Below are 15,072 nucleotides of genomic sequence, written 5' to 3' on the forward strand. Positions count from 1 at the left end.
CACCACTTGCTTGCTCTGTAGCCTTGGGCAAGTTCACTTACCTTCTCTGGGCCCTGGTTTCCCCATCTCTAAAATGGGGGTAAAATCTTTGCTCTGCTTCTCTCTTAGACCGTGAGCCTTGTGTGGGGCAGAGACAGTTTCCAATCTGATTCATAACCACCCCAGCATTTAGCACAATGCTCGGCATATATCGTAAGCACCTAAAGTAACATCATTACTGTCTGAAACTTCCCCGTTTAGACGGCCAGAACCCGTAGATATCAACTGTCAAATGGGCAGACTCCTGGGCCTTTAGGGAAGCATATTTTGGGGGAAAACGATTACCTGCAGCACCTCAACCTAATTATTTTTCAGTCTTTGAAGTCATTCATTCATTCAGTAGTATTTATTGAGCGCTTACTATGTGCAGATCACTGTACTAAGCGCTTGGAATGTACAATTCGGCAACAGATAGAGACCATCCCTGCCCAACGACGGGCTCACAGTCTAAACGGGGGAGACAGACAGCAAAGCAAAACAGAACAAAACAAAAAGTCCTTCCGTGCTAAATTGTGACAATACGATTAATAACTATCTCCTTATCATTGGTTGACTGAAGTGTTAGGTATTATAAAAGCCCTTAAGACGAATGTGGATTTTTATAAAAAAATAAAATTAAATTAAATGAACTTGATGTTCACTTGCTCCTTGCAGACCCAGCCTTGGGTTGAAGCTAAGTATCAATACAGAATTCCCAAAACAGCCATACAAGGGAAATGAGAAAAGCTACAGCACCAAGGAAATTCCAAAGGAGATTACATTAAATATTAGAAAGGGGAGAAGACGTGGGACATTAGCAGTTACTACTTGGTGAAAAGAGAAATGGGAATATGTACCATTATGTACCGTTACTTGTCACCGTCAGGGTACCCTACTTCCGTTGCAAGTGCTATTCTTGGAGAGCAGCCAAGCGGTAGAGAAATCTCTTCAAGATACAATAAAGTCACACTTTGAAACCACTAATCTGGAATTTATGATAATTTGACTCCTTGTTTCCTCCCTTTGTTCTCTCTACTGCTGCCAAAAAAAGAGTAGGCTTTGATCTTCAGAAGGAAATTTTTAATTTATCATGGCTAACAAAATCTCAGTCAAGAGGCAAGATAGGAAGCATGTAGAGTATCCAGCAGCCCCGGGGATGTGGAAAGAGACAGACTAGTATGGGAGAGAGTCTGTCTACCAATGCTGCCGTATTGTACTTTCTCAACCACTTAGTACAGTGTGCTGTGCTCAAGAGGCACTCGATAAGTACTACTGATAGATTGATATGTGGATTTTTGATAAAGCTGTACTTTGGGTCCTCTGACTACGCTCTGGTTGGCAAAATTTTATGTGTGTGTGTGTGTGTGTGTGTGTTGCATTTGTTACCTACAGTGCATGATGCTGTTCTATTTTTCCCTCTTGGCGTACCTGAATTCTCTGCTCTAAAGACAGCGATCCCATTTCTGATCGTTCCCTATCAGGCTAACCTGTCTTCTGAGGTTGCCTCTCAGCTACTCACTGCCGGGCTACGATGTGTGAAATTGAGTTTCGTTTGTTCTGAAAGTGCTTCTTTTGTCTACCCTTTCTATGATTGCCCTGTATCAGCTCACCACGGAGCAGTTGGTTGGATGTCTTGCTGTTGTCTGTCCTTTTCGCATGTCCCACCCAGGAAAGGTGGGACGTGGTAGCTTCGACTACTCTATTTGTCAATATTGTTTATGTCTATATCCCCCATTTAGAGTGTAAACTCCCCGTGGGCAGGACACATATCAGTTCTTTGTCACGTACTTTCCGAGGATGCTTAGGACAAGGCATTATACTTGTACTCAATAATACTGCTGTATGGGCTCAATATGGCTGGGACTTGGGTCTTTTTGGCCAAACACACACTCATATGTCAACGGCACCATCAGTGATATCTATCTTCTCAAAATACAAATATTGCTGTTCTAGTTACTACTACTTTGATGCTTCAAGGCCTTCCCTGACTAAGCCCTCATTTCCCCTTCTCTCCCTCTCTTCTGTGTTGCCCTCACATTGCATTTGCTCCCTTTTTTCACCCCTCCCTCCGCCCCACATCACATCTACATATCCACAATTTATTTATATTAATGCCTGTAAGATCACTGTGGGCAGGGAACATGTCTACCAACTCTGTTATATTGTACTCGCCCAAGTGCTTGATACAGCGCTCAAGAGATACGATCGATGGATGCTGCTGGTCTGACTGTTCCATAACTTAATCGCGTGTGATCCCGTCTTGTCCTGTGATGTTAAGTGTTGCATCGATCTCTTCTCTTTATATTAATGTCTGTCTCCCGATCTAGACTGTAAGCTTGTTGTGGTGGGAATGTCTCTTTTGTTGCATTGTGCTCTCTCAAGTGCTTAGTCGAGTGCTCTGCCCTGAGTAAGTGCTCAGTAAATACGATTGACTGATTGACTCAACTCCCCATCTTATATCCCCCAACTGCCACTTCAACCTTGCTCCTTAAGCTCCTCTAGACTAAAGCTCGGTGTGGGCAGGGACTGCATCTGTTTATCCTTGTACTTTCCCAAGAGCTTAGTACCGCGCTCTGCACACAGTAAGCACTCAATAAATACGACTGAATGAATGAATCTAAGCACTTAAGTACTCACAACCCCTATAGCACTTACATACCTATCTTTTATAGTCTATTACCTCCTCCTAGCTGTAATTTTCTTAAATGCCTCTCTCTGCCGCTAGATTGCATACTCCTTGCGGGCAGAGTTTCCTGTCTTTGAATTCTTTTGTGCTCTCCTAAGCACCGAGTACAGTGCTCTGCACAAAGTAGGTGCTTGATAAATTCAGTTGATTGATCACATGTGGGTGGGGCTGGAGCAACTGCCCTAAAAGTCTTTTTTGGCTTCTGAGTTAGGTCCAGGTCTCTGTGGAAACACAGTGGTCAGGGCCTGGTATTTGGCCCTTTCTCTCTCTGACCGTCCCTTCTGAGCTGTTTTGCCTCTAGGGTCGCTTGATTGCGTCATAACAAGAGAAGCCCACGCACTGCCGAGCGAGCCCTTCTGTGGGATCACACACCACCAAATACCCTCCCCGCTTTGTTCATCCCTGTCTCACGGTAGGATGGAACTATTCCTCCTCTGTCAAGGCCAAAACCCCTGGCCCTTGATCAGATTTGAGGCAGAGAGTGGTATTTGCCCACTTCACCTCTAATATAGGAGAACCAAGCGGGGAATTTTCCACTGCCTGTCTTAAAATCTCTATTAGGTATTGTGCTCTCAGCTCTGATGCTGTACCTACTCGGTTGCTGTTCCTACGGTATGTAAAGAAACTCTGTATTGCATGGAGCTGAGCTGATCTTTGACTAGCAGGGGAAACTCTTGTCCGTCAACCTCCGCTGCCTACTAGCGCCTGTAGAAATAAACTTCTCTCTGCCGTACCCGCTTGACCACAACACAGAGTCCGTGAAGTTTTCAGACTGTTAAATGGCTTTTGTTAAGCACTTACTATATGCCAAGCACTGTACTAAGCGCTGGGATGGATACTGGGTAAACAGATCAGAACCAATCCCTGTCCCATGTGAGGCTCGTAGAATGAATTCTCCAAAGGATCCGAATTGCCTTTTTCTAGCACCTTCCAGTGTCCTGATCGAGAAGGGAGTGCAGAGATTGTCCGACCCCAGTGCTTAGTATAGAGTGCGTGGCATGGAGTAAGTGCTTAACAGATACCTCAATTACCTCGATTATTATTATTACTTTAATTCTTAGCTGTGGGAAGAGGAAGTGCTGGGGAACTCCGGATGAGTGTGGGGGAGGAAGAATTAGCTCCATTTCATGTTTATGATTCTTTTATTGCTACTTGTTCTAATTTTAACTAGGTTCGTAGCATTACCAATAGTACCTTTCTTTCTGAAAAACTAGAAAAGTATTTTGCAATTAGGTGATAGACCTCCCTGTGAGGTATCTCAGGTGCACATGCAACATTAAACCTGCCGAACTCATGCTATTTCAATTCTTTGTTACAAAGTAAATTTCACTGCTGAAATTTAAACTTTTAGGAAGCAAGAAAATATTAGAATCGGGACCCAAGGATTAATGACTTGTCCCAGTCCATTTTTTAAACCCTTACAGAATCCCCGAGATGCACAGTATGGAGCCGGAAGCGATAAATGTGCTCTCTGAAATTACTTGTTTGAGAATTTCTCTTCTTAGCTTACCATGTGTCGGTTTCTTTCTGAATTAATGAGGAGCTTTTTGAAAGAACATAGAATTGTTTCTTCACATAATACTTTCTAAGGAGTGGATATTAAATGAGTGTCTAGCATTAGATTTTCTGTAATGCTTGCTCTGCCTGAGTTTTTCCAAGGAGGTTATTCACATGAAGACTTGTACCTAGAACTGTTTTTTTTCTACTGATCATGAAACCTGCATATAGAGAGCCTTATCCTACTCACTGAATATGCATGTCTCAGAGAACTGTAGAAAAATCAATCTGAAAGGTTAATTAGTTCTTTCAGATAACTTTCTTATTCCAGTGTAGGGGATTCCACCCACCTTCCTCGATGAACAGTTCCACGTTTCACTGACCCCTCAAATAAAAGCTTCCTAATGTTTAGCCTCAACTTCGTGGGCTACTATTTGATCTCAGTTTAGGCTCAAACTGCTCGGTGGTTTCACACTGATTTAAATGGCTTAAATCGCATTTAGCCTCAGGGATACGACTGCGAATAGAAGCCAGCTTTTCGGTAACTGTCTGCAACTGAACAATTTTTTTCAAGGCCAAGTTTCTCCTTTTGGGTTGCAATGTGTTTTGAACCCATCATTTGAGTCGCTGGTGAGTCTGTCAAATAAAAGGCTAGTTCAGTACTGATTCAATTCTCTATACATAGATCTAAATAAAAAAATGAAATTCACTCACTGCCTTCCTGGATAAGGTGTCAGCTAGGATGTCAGCTTGAGTTGGTGTCTCTCCTTGTCCCCCTCTCCCTATCTGCAAGCAATTCTGCTAGTCCACTGTATTAAAACCCTGCTTGGATATTGATCGGTTATCAGAAAGCTTCATTTGCCCTGCCCAAAGGCCAGAGAGAGAACAGATCTGGAGAAACGCGGGGGAAGAGCAGCAGGGGGCTGGGAAGAAGTAGCAAGAGGTTGATTTAGGGCTCTCCACGGATGGGTTTCCTCCCATTTCGAGGCGGGTGGTGGTGGGGGGACAGAAAGAGGTGAACAGAGCCTACCTCAGCTCCCCATCCCATCCTCAATGAGCCAGGGAGAGCCCTCCAGGGTCCGCCCGCTTACTTCCGCATCAAACAGAAAGTCCTTACCTCTGACTAAGGCACTCAATCAGCTCTTACCTCACCTCACTGATTTCCTACGACAACCCAGTCTGCACACTTTGCTCCTCTAACACCAACCTACTCAATGGACCTCGATCACTTCTGTCTCGTTGCCGACCCCGCGACCACGTCCCAACTCTGGCCTGGAACTCCCTTCCTTCTCATAGCTGACAGTTCACTACTCTCCCCACCCTCAAAGCTCTCCTAAAGATGTCATCTCCTCTAAGAGGCTTTCCCTGACTAAGCCCTCATTTCCCCAATTTGCCCTCCTTCTTGCGTCACCTATGCATTTGGCTGTGTACCCCTTAAGCACTTGATATTCACCTCACCACCAGCACTTATACATGTGTATTCTGTCCCATTCTTCCTATCTGTAGTTGATATTAATGTCTGTTTCCCGCTCTAGACTGTAAGCTCCTTGTGGGCAAGGATCGTGTCTACTGCTTCTATTTTACTCTCTTAAGCTCTTAGTACCGTGCTCTGAACTCTGTAAGCGTTCAGTAAATACCACTGATTGATTGATTGAATAGTCAGAGGGCCAGGAAAGGAACCAAGAAGAATACTGTGTAGTTGAACCAAGCCTGAGATAATATCTAGAAGGGAGTGGTAAATCGTATCAAAGGCAACTGAGAGGCCGTGTGACCTTGGGCAAGTCATTTAATTTCCCTATGCCTTAGTTTCCTCATCTGTAAAATGGGGATTCAATACCTGTTCTCCCCCCACCTTAGACTGTGAGCCCTGTAGGGTCAAGGAGGTATGCCTGATTTGATTATCTTACTTCCACCCCAGTTTTTATTACAATGCTTGGCACGTAGTAAGCGCTAAACAAATACCGTGAGCCCCATGTGGGACAACCCGATTACCTCGTATCTACCCCAGTGCTTAGAACAGTGCATGGCACATAGTAAGCACTTAACAAATACCATTATTATTTTTAATAAGATAGAGTAGAGCCCACCCCCCAAAATGGGAGACTTTGATGAGCACGGTTTCAGTAAAGTGAAGGGGCCTTAGGGGTCAATTAGGAAAGTTGGAGACGAGTAGAGTTCTGTGGGTGGTGTGTCCCCTGTTAGAATTTGGACAAGATTGGGAGGCGGTCATGTGACAGCTGGAGGGCATAAGAGGGTCAAGAGAAGGCTTTTTTTAGGGAATGGTATTTATTGAGCGCTTACTGTGTGCAGAGCTGTATATCTGCACAAGTAATATGGTACAGATTTAGAATGGAGGAGGCTTGAGCTTTGTTGGAAGGCATAGATGAAGGGGCTCATGGAGAATGAGGCAGATGGAGAGGCTCAGACGAAGAGTTCTGAAGCATAATCCTTTTCTCTAGAGTTAAAAAAGGTGTAAATCTACTCAAAATCAATGTGTAATTTCAAGTGACTTCAATGAATGAATGAAAACCAAATTCTTCCTATGAATTTTCTTTTTTTTCTCCTAAAGGCATGGACTCTTACAGGCTGAACCCAAAGATTATGATATAAATGCAGCCCCTTTGGGCACAAAGAATTTGTGCGCTTCAACTTACAAGAGATTCGGTGTGGAAGATAAGGTAAATAATCAATTTTTAATTTCTTGGTTTTTATTAACAAATCATCCTCGTCCTCGCCATATATAAAGTGCTTATCTAGGTGAATGGGTGACCACACACAAAAGAAAATTCAAGTATAAATTCCAAAGAGCTAATGATTTTGCTTGCAAAAAACTAAAAAGTAGGGAGTCGGGTTGGTTCTTCTGAAGGTCAGCAAGGGTAGAACATGTGGCATAATACAATCAGATATCTGACATTAGATGAGATGGTTACAGCATCTTGGGCACCAACCAGCCACCCGAATTATGGCAGGTAGAACCTCAGATGGTCCTATTTGGGGCTTGGGAAAGTATGGCAGGGAGGCCTACACTCCTTCTGAACTTTTCATTTTGCATCTCTAGGGAGAATAGAACAAGAAGAAATGAGAAATGAGAGAAATTTTCCAAGCAGTGAGGGCTATTAGAGATTGGAATGGTGAACAGAGGGAGACTATGGCGTCGTCTTCCATGGAGGCCCTTCAAAATTGGAGCCATTCTTATCTGTCTAGACGGGGGAGGTATAGTCCTGCCTTTCTCCCCCTGTAGACCATAAGCCCCTTGTGGGCAGGAGTCAACAACTCTGTAGTATTGTACTCTCTCAAGCGCTTAGTACAGTGCTCTACAAACAGGAAACATTCAGTAAATACTATCGATTGACCGATTGCTCTGCATGTAGTAAGCACTCGATAGATACCATGTGATCGATCGACTGATGGTCGGTTCTATTGGTTTCCATTGACAAGGGGTCTTTGAAGGGAAGGGTTGCATTTTGAGTTGGAGCCCATAGAGTGTGAGCCCGTCATTGGGCAGGGATTGTCTCTGTCTGTTGCCGAATTGTACATTCCAAGTGCTTAATACAGTGCTGTGCACATAGTAAGCGCTCAATAAATGCTATTGAATGAATGAATGAATATATGGAATGGAGGATTAAGAATTATGTTGTCTGAGGTGTTGCCACTGTCTGCATAATTTGCACCCACTGAGTAGCCTTAATAGGTAAGTACAATAAAAATGAAGCAGGGATATTGTCTTTATTGTATAAAATGGTATCACTACAAGTAAAGGTCGAGTAGAATTAGATGGGGTTTTTATTGGGTTCTGACCCGTAGGGATTGGTAAGAATCTCTGCTTTTGGAGAGAATTTCAGTTTTCAATAGTGTGTTTATGCTTCACTTCCTGCTTGCTGAGACATGATGAATTTGGTTGAGTTCTTTCAGAGGAGTATACAGAGTAAAACCTTCAGGTTCTTTTTCTTTTTAAATACAATCATTTTACAACAATTAGCACATTTTATTTGTGTTTCTCCTGTAATTTCTGAAAGTGTGACAGGACTACGAGAACACTACAATAATTGAGTATAAACATTTGTGTTGATTCATGAGTTTGGATCTTTACTATACATATGCTTGTGAAGCTCTCTTTCTTACTCCTCTGTTTATTTCCACTAGATATCCACTTCTAAGGAAAGTTTTGTCCGAGGGTGAAAAATCTTCTTTTTCTGATAGCTGCATTCTTGACGAGAGAGAACATTTTAAAACCGAAGGGTGTATTTGAGTCAATAAATGCTGCTGATTATGTTGATGACAGCTGCCTGGCAGAATTAATTCTGAAGAATTTCCTCTAGCATGACATCCATTATTCTATTTGTAAACAGCTTCATGCATGTCTCCTCCATTAGATTTTAAGCTGTGGGCCTGGAATGTGTACTACCCTTATACTGACCCTGTCCTCTTCAGCTAAGCGTGTGTGCTGAGAGCGAGGGAAGGCCTTGGACAATGTGATGTTCTCTGTGGGCTGTGGGTAGCATTCACCCTGACTGATGGCAAGAGAAGCAGCATGCCCTAATGGGACAAACATGGGCGTGGGAGTCAGAGGTCTTGGGTTCTAATCCCAGCTGCACCACTTGTCTGCTGTGTGACCTTGGGCAAGACAAGAAGAATATTGGTATTTGTTAAGTTAACTTTGTTAAGTGCTTACTATGCGCCAATCACTCTTCTAAGCACTGGGGAGGAGACGAGGTAATCAGGTTGTCCCACGTAGGGCTCACAGTCTTAATCCCCATTTTACAGATGAGGGAACTGAAGCACAGAGAAGTTAAGTGACTTTCCCAAAGTCACACAGCTGACAAGTGGCAGAGCATCAGAACCCATGACGTCTGACTCCCAAGCCCGGGCTCTTTCCACTGAGTCACGCTGACTTCTCTGGACCTTAGTTACCTCATCTCTAAAATGGGGATTAAGACTGTGAGACCTCTGTGGAACTGAGACTGTGTCGACCTGATTATCTTGTATCTACCCCAGTGCTTAGAGCAGTGCTTGGGACATAGTAAGCGCTTAACAAATATCATCATTATTATAGTAAGCGCTTAACAAACACTATTGTTATTATTATTACCATCATAACCCCAGCCTAAGTTGCCTTAACCATCAGCACTTCCCCATCCCGGGCAGTTAGAGAGATTTTCACTCCCTGAAATCCTTGCAGTCAAGGTTCGCTTCCATTTCCGGCCTGACATTTACGGCTCCTCTCCCCCCGCCCCCCGTCTGAGTCGATCAGTCAGTCGTATTTATTGAGCGCTTACCGTGTGCCCATATCCCCTTCTCCCTCCTCCCCCCCCTTTGTAAACCTTTCTTTTTACTTGCTAGCCGGCTGCTCTTGCCCCTAAACTTTTCCCCAGATTTCCTCCTTTAGTGGAACTCGAGGCGAAATTCATATTTAGTCCGGAAGCCTTGGCTGTTGTGCCTGCAGGCCCCCTAGTGGTTCAACCCTGGGCTTTTAGCATAAGGGAAAAGCCTCTCCACAGCTGCAGCCACTTGAAGAAGGAATCCAGGCCCCGAGGAATAGATGGCCCGTCCCGAAGAGCTTCAGGCCGTTGGAGCTTTTCCTGCTGTGTCTGTGGTGTAGGAGGTCAGAGCTGAGGAGGCCGCGCACTCTGACCGTGAAGCAGTGTGGCCTAGTGGAAAGAGCACGGACCTGGGAGTCAGAGGACCTGGGTGCTAATGCTGGCCCTGCCACTTGCCTGTTACATGACCTGGGGCAAGTCATGTAACTTCCCTGTGCCTCAGTTTCCTCATCTGTAAAATGGGGATTAAACACCTGTTCTCCCTCCTCCGTAGACAGCGAACCCCATGTGGGACAAGGACTCAGTGCACCTTTCTTATAAGCCCGCGACCTTGGCGTTATCCTCGACGCAGCTCTCTCATTCAACCTGCATCTTCAGTCTGCCACCAATTCCTTTCGGTTCTGCCTTCACAGCATCTCTAGAAGCCGCCCCTGCCTCTCCATCCAGACTGCTACCACGCTGGGCCAAGCACTTAACCACGTTCTGCCTCGACTACCGCATCAGCCTCCTGGCTGATCTCCTGGCCTCCAGTCTCTTCTCACAGCAGTCCATACTTTATTCTGCTTCTCAGGTCATTTTTCCAAAAAAAAAAAAATCATCCAGTCCACCCCTCCCCACTCATCAAAAATCTCCAATGGTTTGCCCATCCATCTCCGGTTCAAACAGAAACTCCTTACTATCGGCTTTCAAGCGCTCAGTCAGTCCTCCCCTTCCTATCTTACCTTGCTCATCTACTACAACCCATTCTGCACATTTACCCCAGCTGACGCCATCCTACTCACTCTACTTCATTCTTGTCCGTCTTGTCCTACTCACTCTACTTCGTTCTTGTCCGTCTTGTCGATGTCCCCTTCCTCATGTTCTTCCTCTGGCCTGGAACTCCCTCCCCCTTCACTGCTGACAGACCACCGCTCTCCCCGTCTTCAAAGCCTCAGTAAAATCAGATCTCCTCCAAGAAGCCTTCCCTGACTATTCATTTCCCCACCTATTCACCCTTCCTTCTTCCTTTCCCATGTACTTGGGTCTGCCCTCCACTCACAATTACTTTGATTCTCTCCCACCCCAGCCCCACAGCACTTATGCACACACCTGTACATTCTGCTGTTTCCCCTGTCAGTATTTTATTTAATTATCTTTCTCCCACACTAGACTTTAAACTTCTTGAAGGTGGGAAGTACATCTACCAACTCTATTGTATTGTACTCTCTCAAGTGCTTAGTACAGTGCTCTGTACACAGTAAGTGCTCAATAAGTACCACTGATTGGCTGCATCTGATCTGCTTACATCATACTTGTCCCTGGGCTTAATGGAGTGCTAGCGTATAGTGAGTGCTTACCAAATACCACCATTCTTCTTCTTCTTTTCCCAGCTGGAGGAGAGATTTAAATTGTCTCGGTTGTCACACAGATGCTGGTTACATATCACCAGGTCAAGTGAGCACCATGGAAACTAAAATATTCTTCACTGTCATCAAGAGGGTTTCCATTACCACACTTCCTTTGGTTTATAAAGCTGCTGACCCTGTGATCCTGTTATAATAATTTCACATTAGTAGGATATTTCTTGGTGTAACTCCAAATCCTAAACTCTGGGGTTGGTATTTGAAAGGCAGCAACTGAGAGAAAAACTGACCTGAAGAGGGGGCATTTGTAAGGATATACAGCATGTTGATTTCTTCAAGTTGCTTAAAGATTGCATGAAGAGCGTGTGTAAGGCTGAACTGTAGAGAAAGTATATTCCTTCAGGGAGGAGGTGATAAATGAAAGTAATTCAGTTAGTTTTTACCCCTGTTTTGACCTGCTAATGGATAAATGCTAAGGCTAAGCCAAGGCATTTTGGAAGCTGAAAGCCAGATATAGTAATGTGCACAGTTGGTTTCCATTAGCAGTAATACTGTTATTTGACATTTCAAAATGATGAATTCAGTAAATGAAAATGGAAGCATTGTCCCAGCATTTATTTTACAACTTGTGATATATTGATAACCAAGTATTAAATAGCCCACTATATTAATTTAAATTATTCTTATCAATAATAACATTGATTATTGATAATCATGAGAAGCAGCGTGGCTCAGTGGAAAGAGCATGGGCTTGGGAGTCAGAGGTCATGGGTTTGAATGCCGGCTCCGCCACTTGTCAGCTGTGTGACTGTGGGCAAGTCACTTAACGTCTGTGGGCCTCAGTTACCTCATCTGTAAAATGGAGATGAAGACTGTGAGCCTCACGTGGGACAACCTGACTACCCTGTATCTACCCCAGTGCTTAGAACAGTGCTTTGCACATAATATGCGCTTAACAAATACCAACATTATTATTATTATAACAACAATAATAACTACGGTAGTAAGCTCTTACTAGGTGTCACAGACCCTGCAAAGCCCTGGGGTAGATATAAAATAATCAGATTAGATGCAGTCCCTGTCCCATTTAGGCAACTCGAAGTGGTAGGGAGATCTTACTCCCCATTTTACAGATGAGGAAACTGAGGCACAGGAAGGGGAAACGACTTACCCAACGTCCCTCCCAGCAGGCAAGCAGCAGAGCTGGAATTAGAACCTACGGCTCCTGGCTCCCAGTTGAATGCTTTTTCCAATAGACCCTGATGCCTCCCCTATCAATCGGAGAGTATTGGCTCAGTGCCTACTTGAGGGCAGAACCGTATCCTAAGTGATTGGGAGAGTACAAGGAAGGTAGATGGCACATTCCCTACCTATAAGGTGCTTACAGTCTAAAGGAGAAGAGAAGCATGTAATGAGTCACAAACTGGAGGAAGAAATGCTTAGCTTGTTGAATATGCAAGTCAATACGTACCAAAGTGTGTTGGGAAGTTGTGGGTTCCAGAGTACGAAAAGGGGGTGATGTGGGGAGAAGAAAAACTAAAGGGGGAAAGTCTCCTTCCTCCTCTGGGAGACTTTCCCCTTCATTTTTTCTTCTCCCCAAGCTTTACCTTTGTGTGGCATAGAGCTGGCCTATGAGGGTTTTAAAGAATACGGTAGCCATGTTATCACAAGTGAAATTAGATGACCTCCGGTGCTGCTCCAGACTGCAATTTACCATCAGAATAGAGCGTTGAAGTATTACTGCACACTATTGACTGTGATCATGGTCGGATCCCAGAACCGTACTGGTTTATGTAAAGAAGGATTAACAAATCCCACTGCCCGCTATTCTGCCCATTAATTACGGTCTGTTTACTTGTGTCATAAAGACTGAGTTGGACTGGCTCCAGAATTATTCCCGGCAAATTCTGGCATGAAAGCATACGAGAGTAGGGAGTTTGAGGTGCAAAAGCTTTTATCCTTTTGTTTTCTGGTGTCCTAAATGGTGCAGAGCGGCTCCGTGCCATCGGGGCAGAAGAGAACGCATTGGGGGAGGGTGGTGCCCCTGAGACCCCTTATACAAGAGCTGCCCCCCACAGTCTGGGCAGGCTCTATTCTGGGTCCCCTACTCTCCTCGCTCTACACACACTCTCTCAGAGAGCTCGTCCTCTACCTCTCGGCCCCCTGACTGGCGGTACCGGAGGCAAGAGGAGAAATGATGAGATTGAAGAGCGGGAGAGAAGCAGAGGTTAGGGAGGTCCGTTTGGGAGTCGTCTACAGAGAAGCGGGAGCTAGAGGCCACGGAGGAGGTCAACAAACACAGTGGTCTACCCGTAATTTGATGAGTGTTTGATGAGTGGCTGTTTGGGTTGCGAGTAAGGGAAATGTTTTGGAGGAGGAGTCGACAGGGTTCAACAGTTAACATGAAAGTTGAAAGAGAGTGAAGAGTCAAGGATGACCCCAAAATTGCAGGCTTTAGGGACAGGGAGGCTAGCGGTCAAAGGATGTGGGCAAATGCATTCATTCGTTCAATAGTATTTACTGAGCGCTTACTATGTGCAGAGCACTGCACTAAGTGCTTGGAATGTACAATTCGGCAACGGATAGAGACAATCCCTGCCCAGTGACGGGCTCGCAGTCTAATCGGGGGTTGAGATTAGAGTTGAGACGAGGGGCGGGTTTAGGAGGGAAGATGGGAAGTTCAGTTTTGAGTTGAAAGAGGTATGAATGAATGGAATCCTCCTTCTTCTGAGCAAATAGAGTGAACTATGACTTAATTTATGGTGAATGGTGTATTAACTATTTCATTGAAGTGAGTCTCTTTTTACCCAAGTGTATACAGTCAGAAATTCCCACTCGTATAATTATGGCTAAAACGGGGACATCAAAAGTATTTTGCTTTTTGAACACTTGCAATTGGTGGCAAGAAGCCAAGACCAAGGATAGTCAACTGAAATAGATATTTTAATAGCTTGCTTTTTTGAAAGCTTGTCAGTTTTCTTACTTGTGACCTCTATTTTTGCAGGTCTGGAAATCAGAAATGCACGAAGAGATGGCTAAAATTGATTTAAAACCGACTTTGGAGGGGATCGAGGTTAAACACTTGGTGAATGAAGATACACTTGATTTGGGTATTGTTGAGAGGTATTCTTAATTATTCTTAATACGTAGATCTATGGACTTTTTATCCAGGGTTAGAACTGATATCGAGAGCAAAGTGAGCGTCACTCTCTCGCTGATCATGATCCACACTAATAAGATGAAGTGGAAATTGAGATTACCATCTGGGGTAATTTTCTGTTAAGCAAAAGTGATTTTTTTTCCCAAATGATTGAGATTGTTGGGGATGATAATTACAGAACTGAAATTCCATGGTTTATTACTCAGCCCCACACTTCACCTTGCTCATGAATCACTAAATCATTAAGCAGTCTGTCCTGTTCATCCACCTATCTCTAGGTAAGAATACTTTAGTGCATTCAAACCATCCCAGGGCAAGTTTATAGCCTGACTAAAATACAGGTCCTTATTGAAAAGTCAGGGAGGACTTGGCGGAAAGTCTCATCTTGCCTCTTTAAATGATTCTTTCCCCCACAAGGGCTGTAGATGATTTGGTGTTTTGATTTTCTTTGCTAGATGAAAAGAAAGCTAGTAGCTTTTAAAGGAAATTATCTTTTCTTCCAATCATTATCAATCAATGGTGTTTGAATGCTTACTGTGTGCAGAGCACTGTACTGAGCGCTTGGAAGAGTACAGTACAACCGAGTACAACAGAGACAGATATTCAAATCAATTATGAATATATACATAAGTGCTGTGGGGCTGGGAATGGGTAAACCTCAAGTGCTTAAAGCGTACAGATCCAATTCTGTGAGCAGTGATGCTGAAGAAGTTTATGCTTTGTTACTTTCCACTTTGTAAGGGAATGATCAAGATAGAAATTGTGGACCTTAGTGCATCTAGTGTTACATTTCCTTTTTTTATGATTTATTCATTCAATCATATTTATTGA

The 15,072-nt window shown here is 44.0% G+C and overlaps 1 protein-coding gene across 1 annotated transcript in view; it reads left to right on the plus strand.

Moving 5' to 3' along the window:
- Window positions 1-15,072, plus strand: part of CX5H9orf135 (chromosome X5 C9orf135 homolog) — a 44,341-nt gene that overhangs the window by 8,650 nt on the left and 20,619 nt on the right. Inside the window, exons 2-3 of the mRNA XM_029054917.2 lie at window positions 6,771-6,879; window positions 14,086-14,204. Of these exons, the coding sequence (XP_028910750.1) occupies window positions 6,771-6,879; window positions 14,086-14,204 (228 nt within the window). The remainder of the gene's footprint in view (window positions 1-6,770; window positions 6,880-14,085; window positions 14,205-15,072) is intronic.

This window comes from Ornithorhynchus anatinus, chromosome X5 (genome assembly GCF_004115215.2).
Source record: "Ornithorhynchus anatinus isolate Pmale09 chromosome X5, mOrnAna1.pri.v4, whole genome shotgun sequence".
Lineage (NCBI taxonomy): Eukaryota > Metazoa > Chordata > Mammalia > Monotremata > Ornithorhynchidae > Ornithorhynchus > Ornithorhynchus anatinus.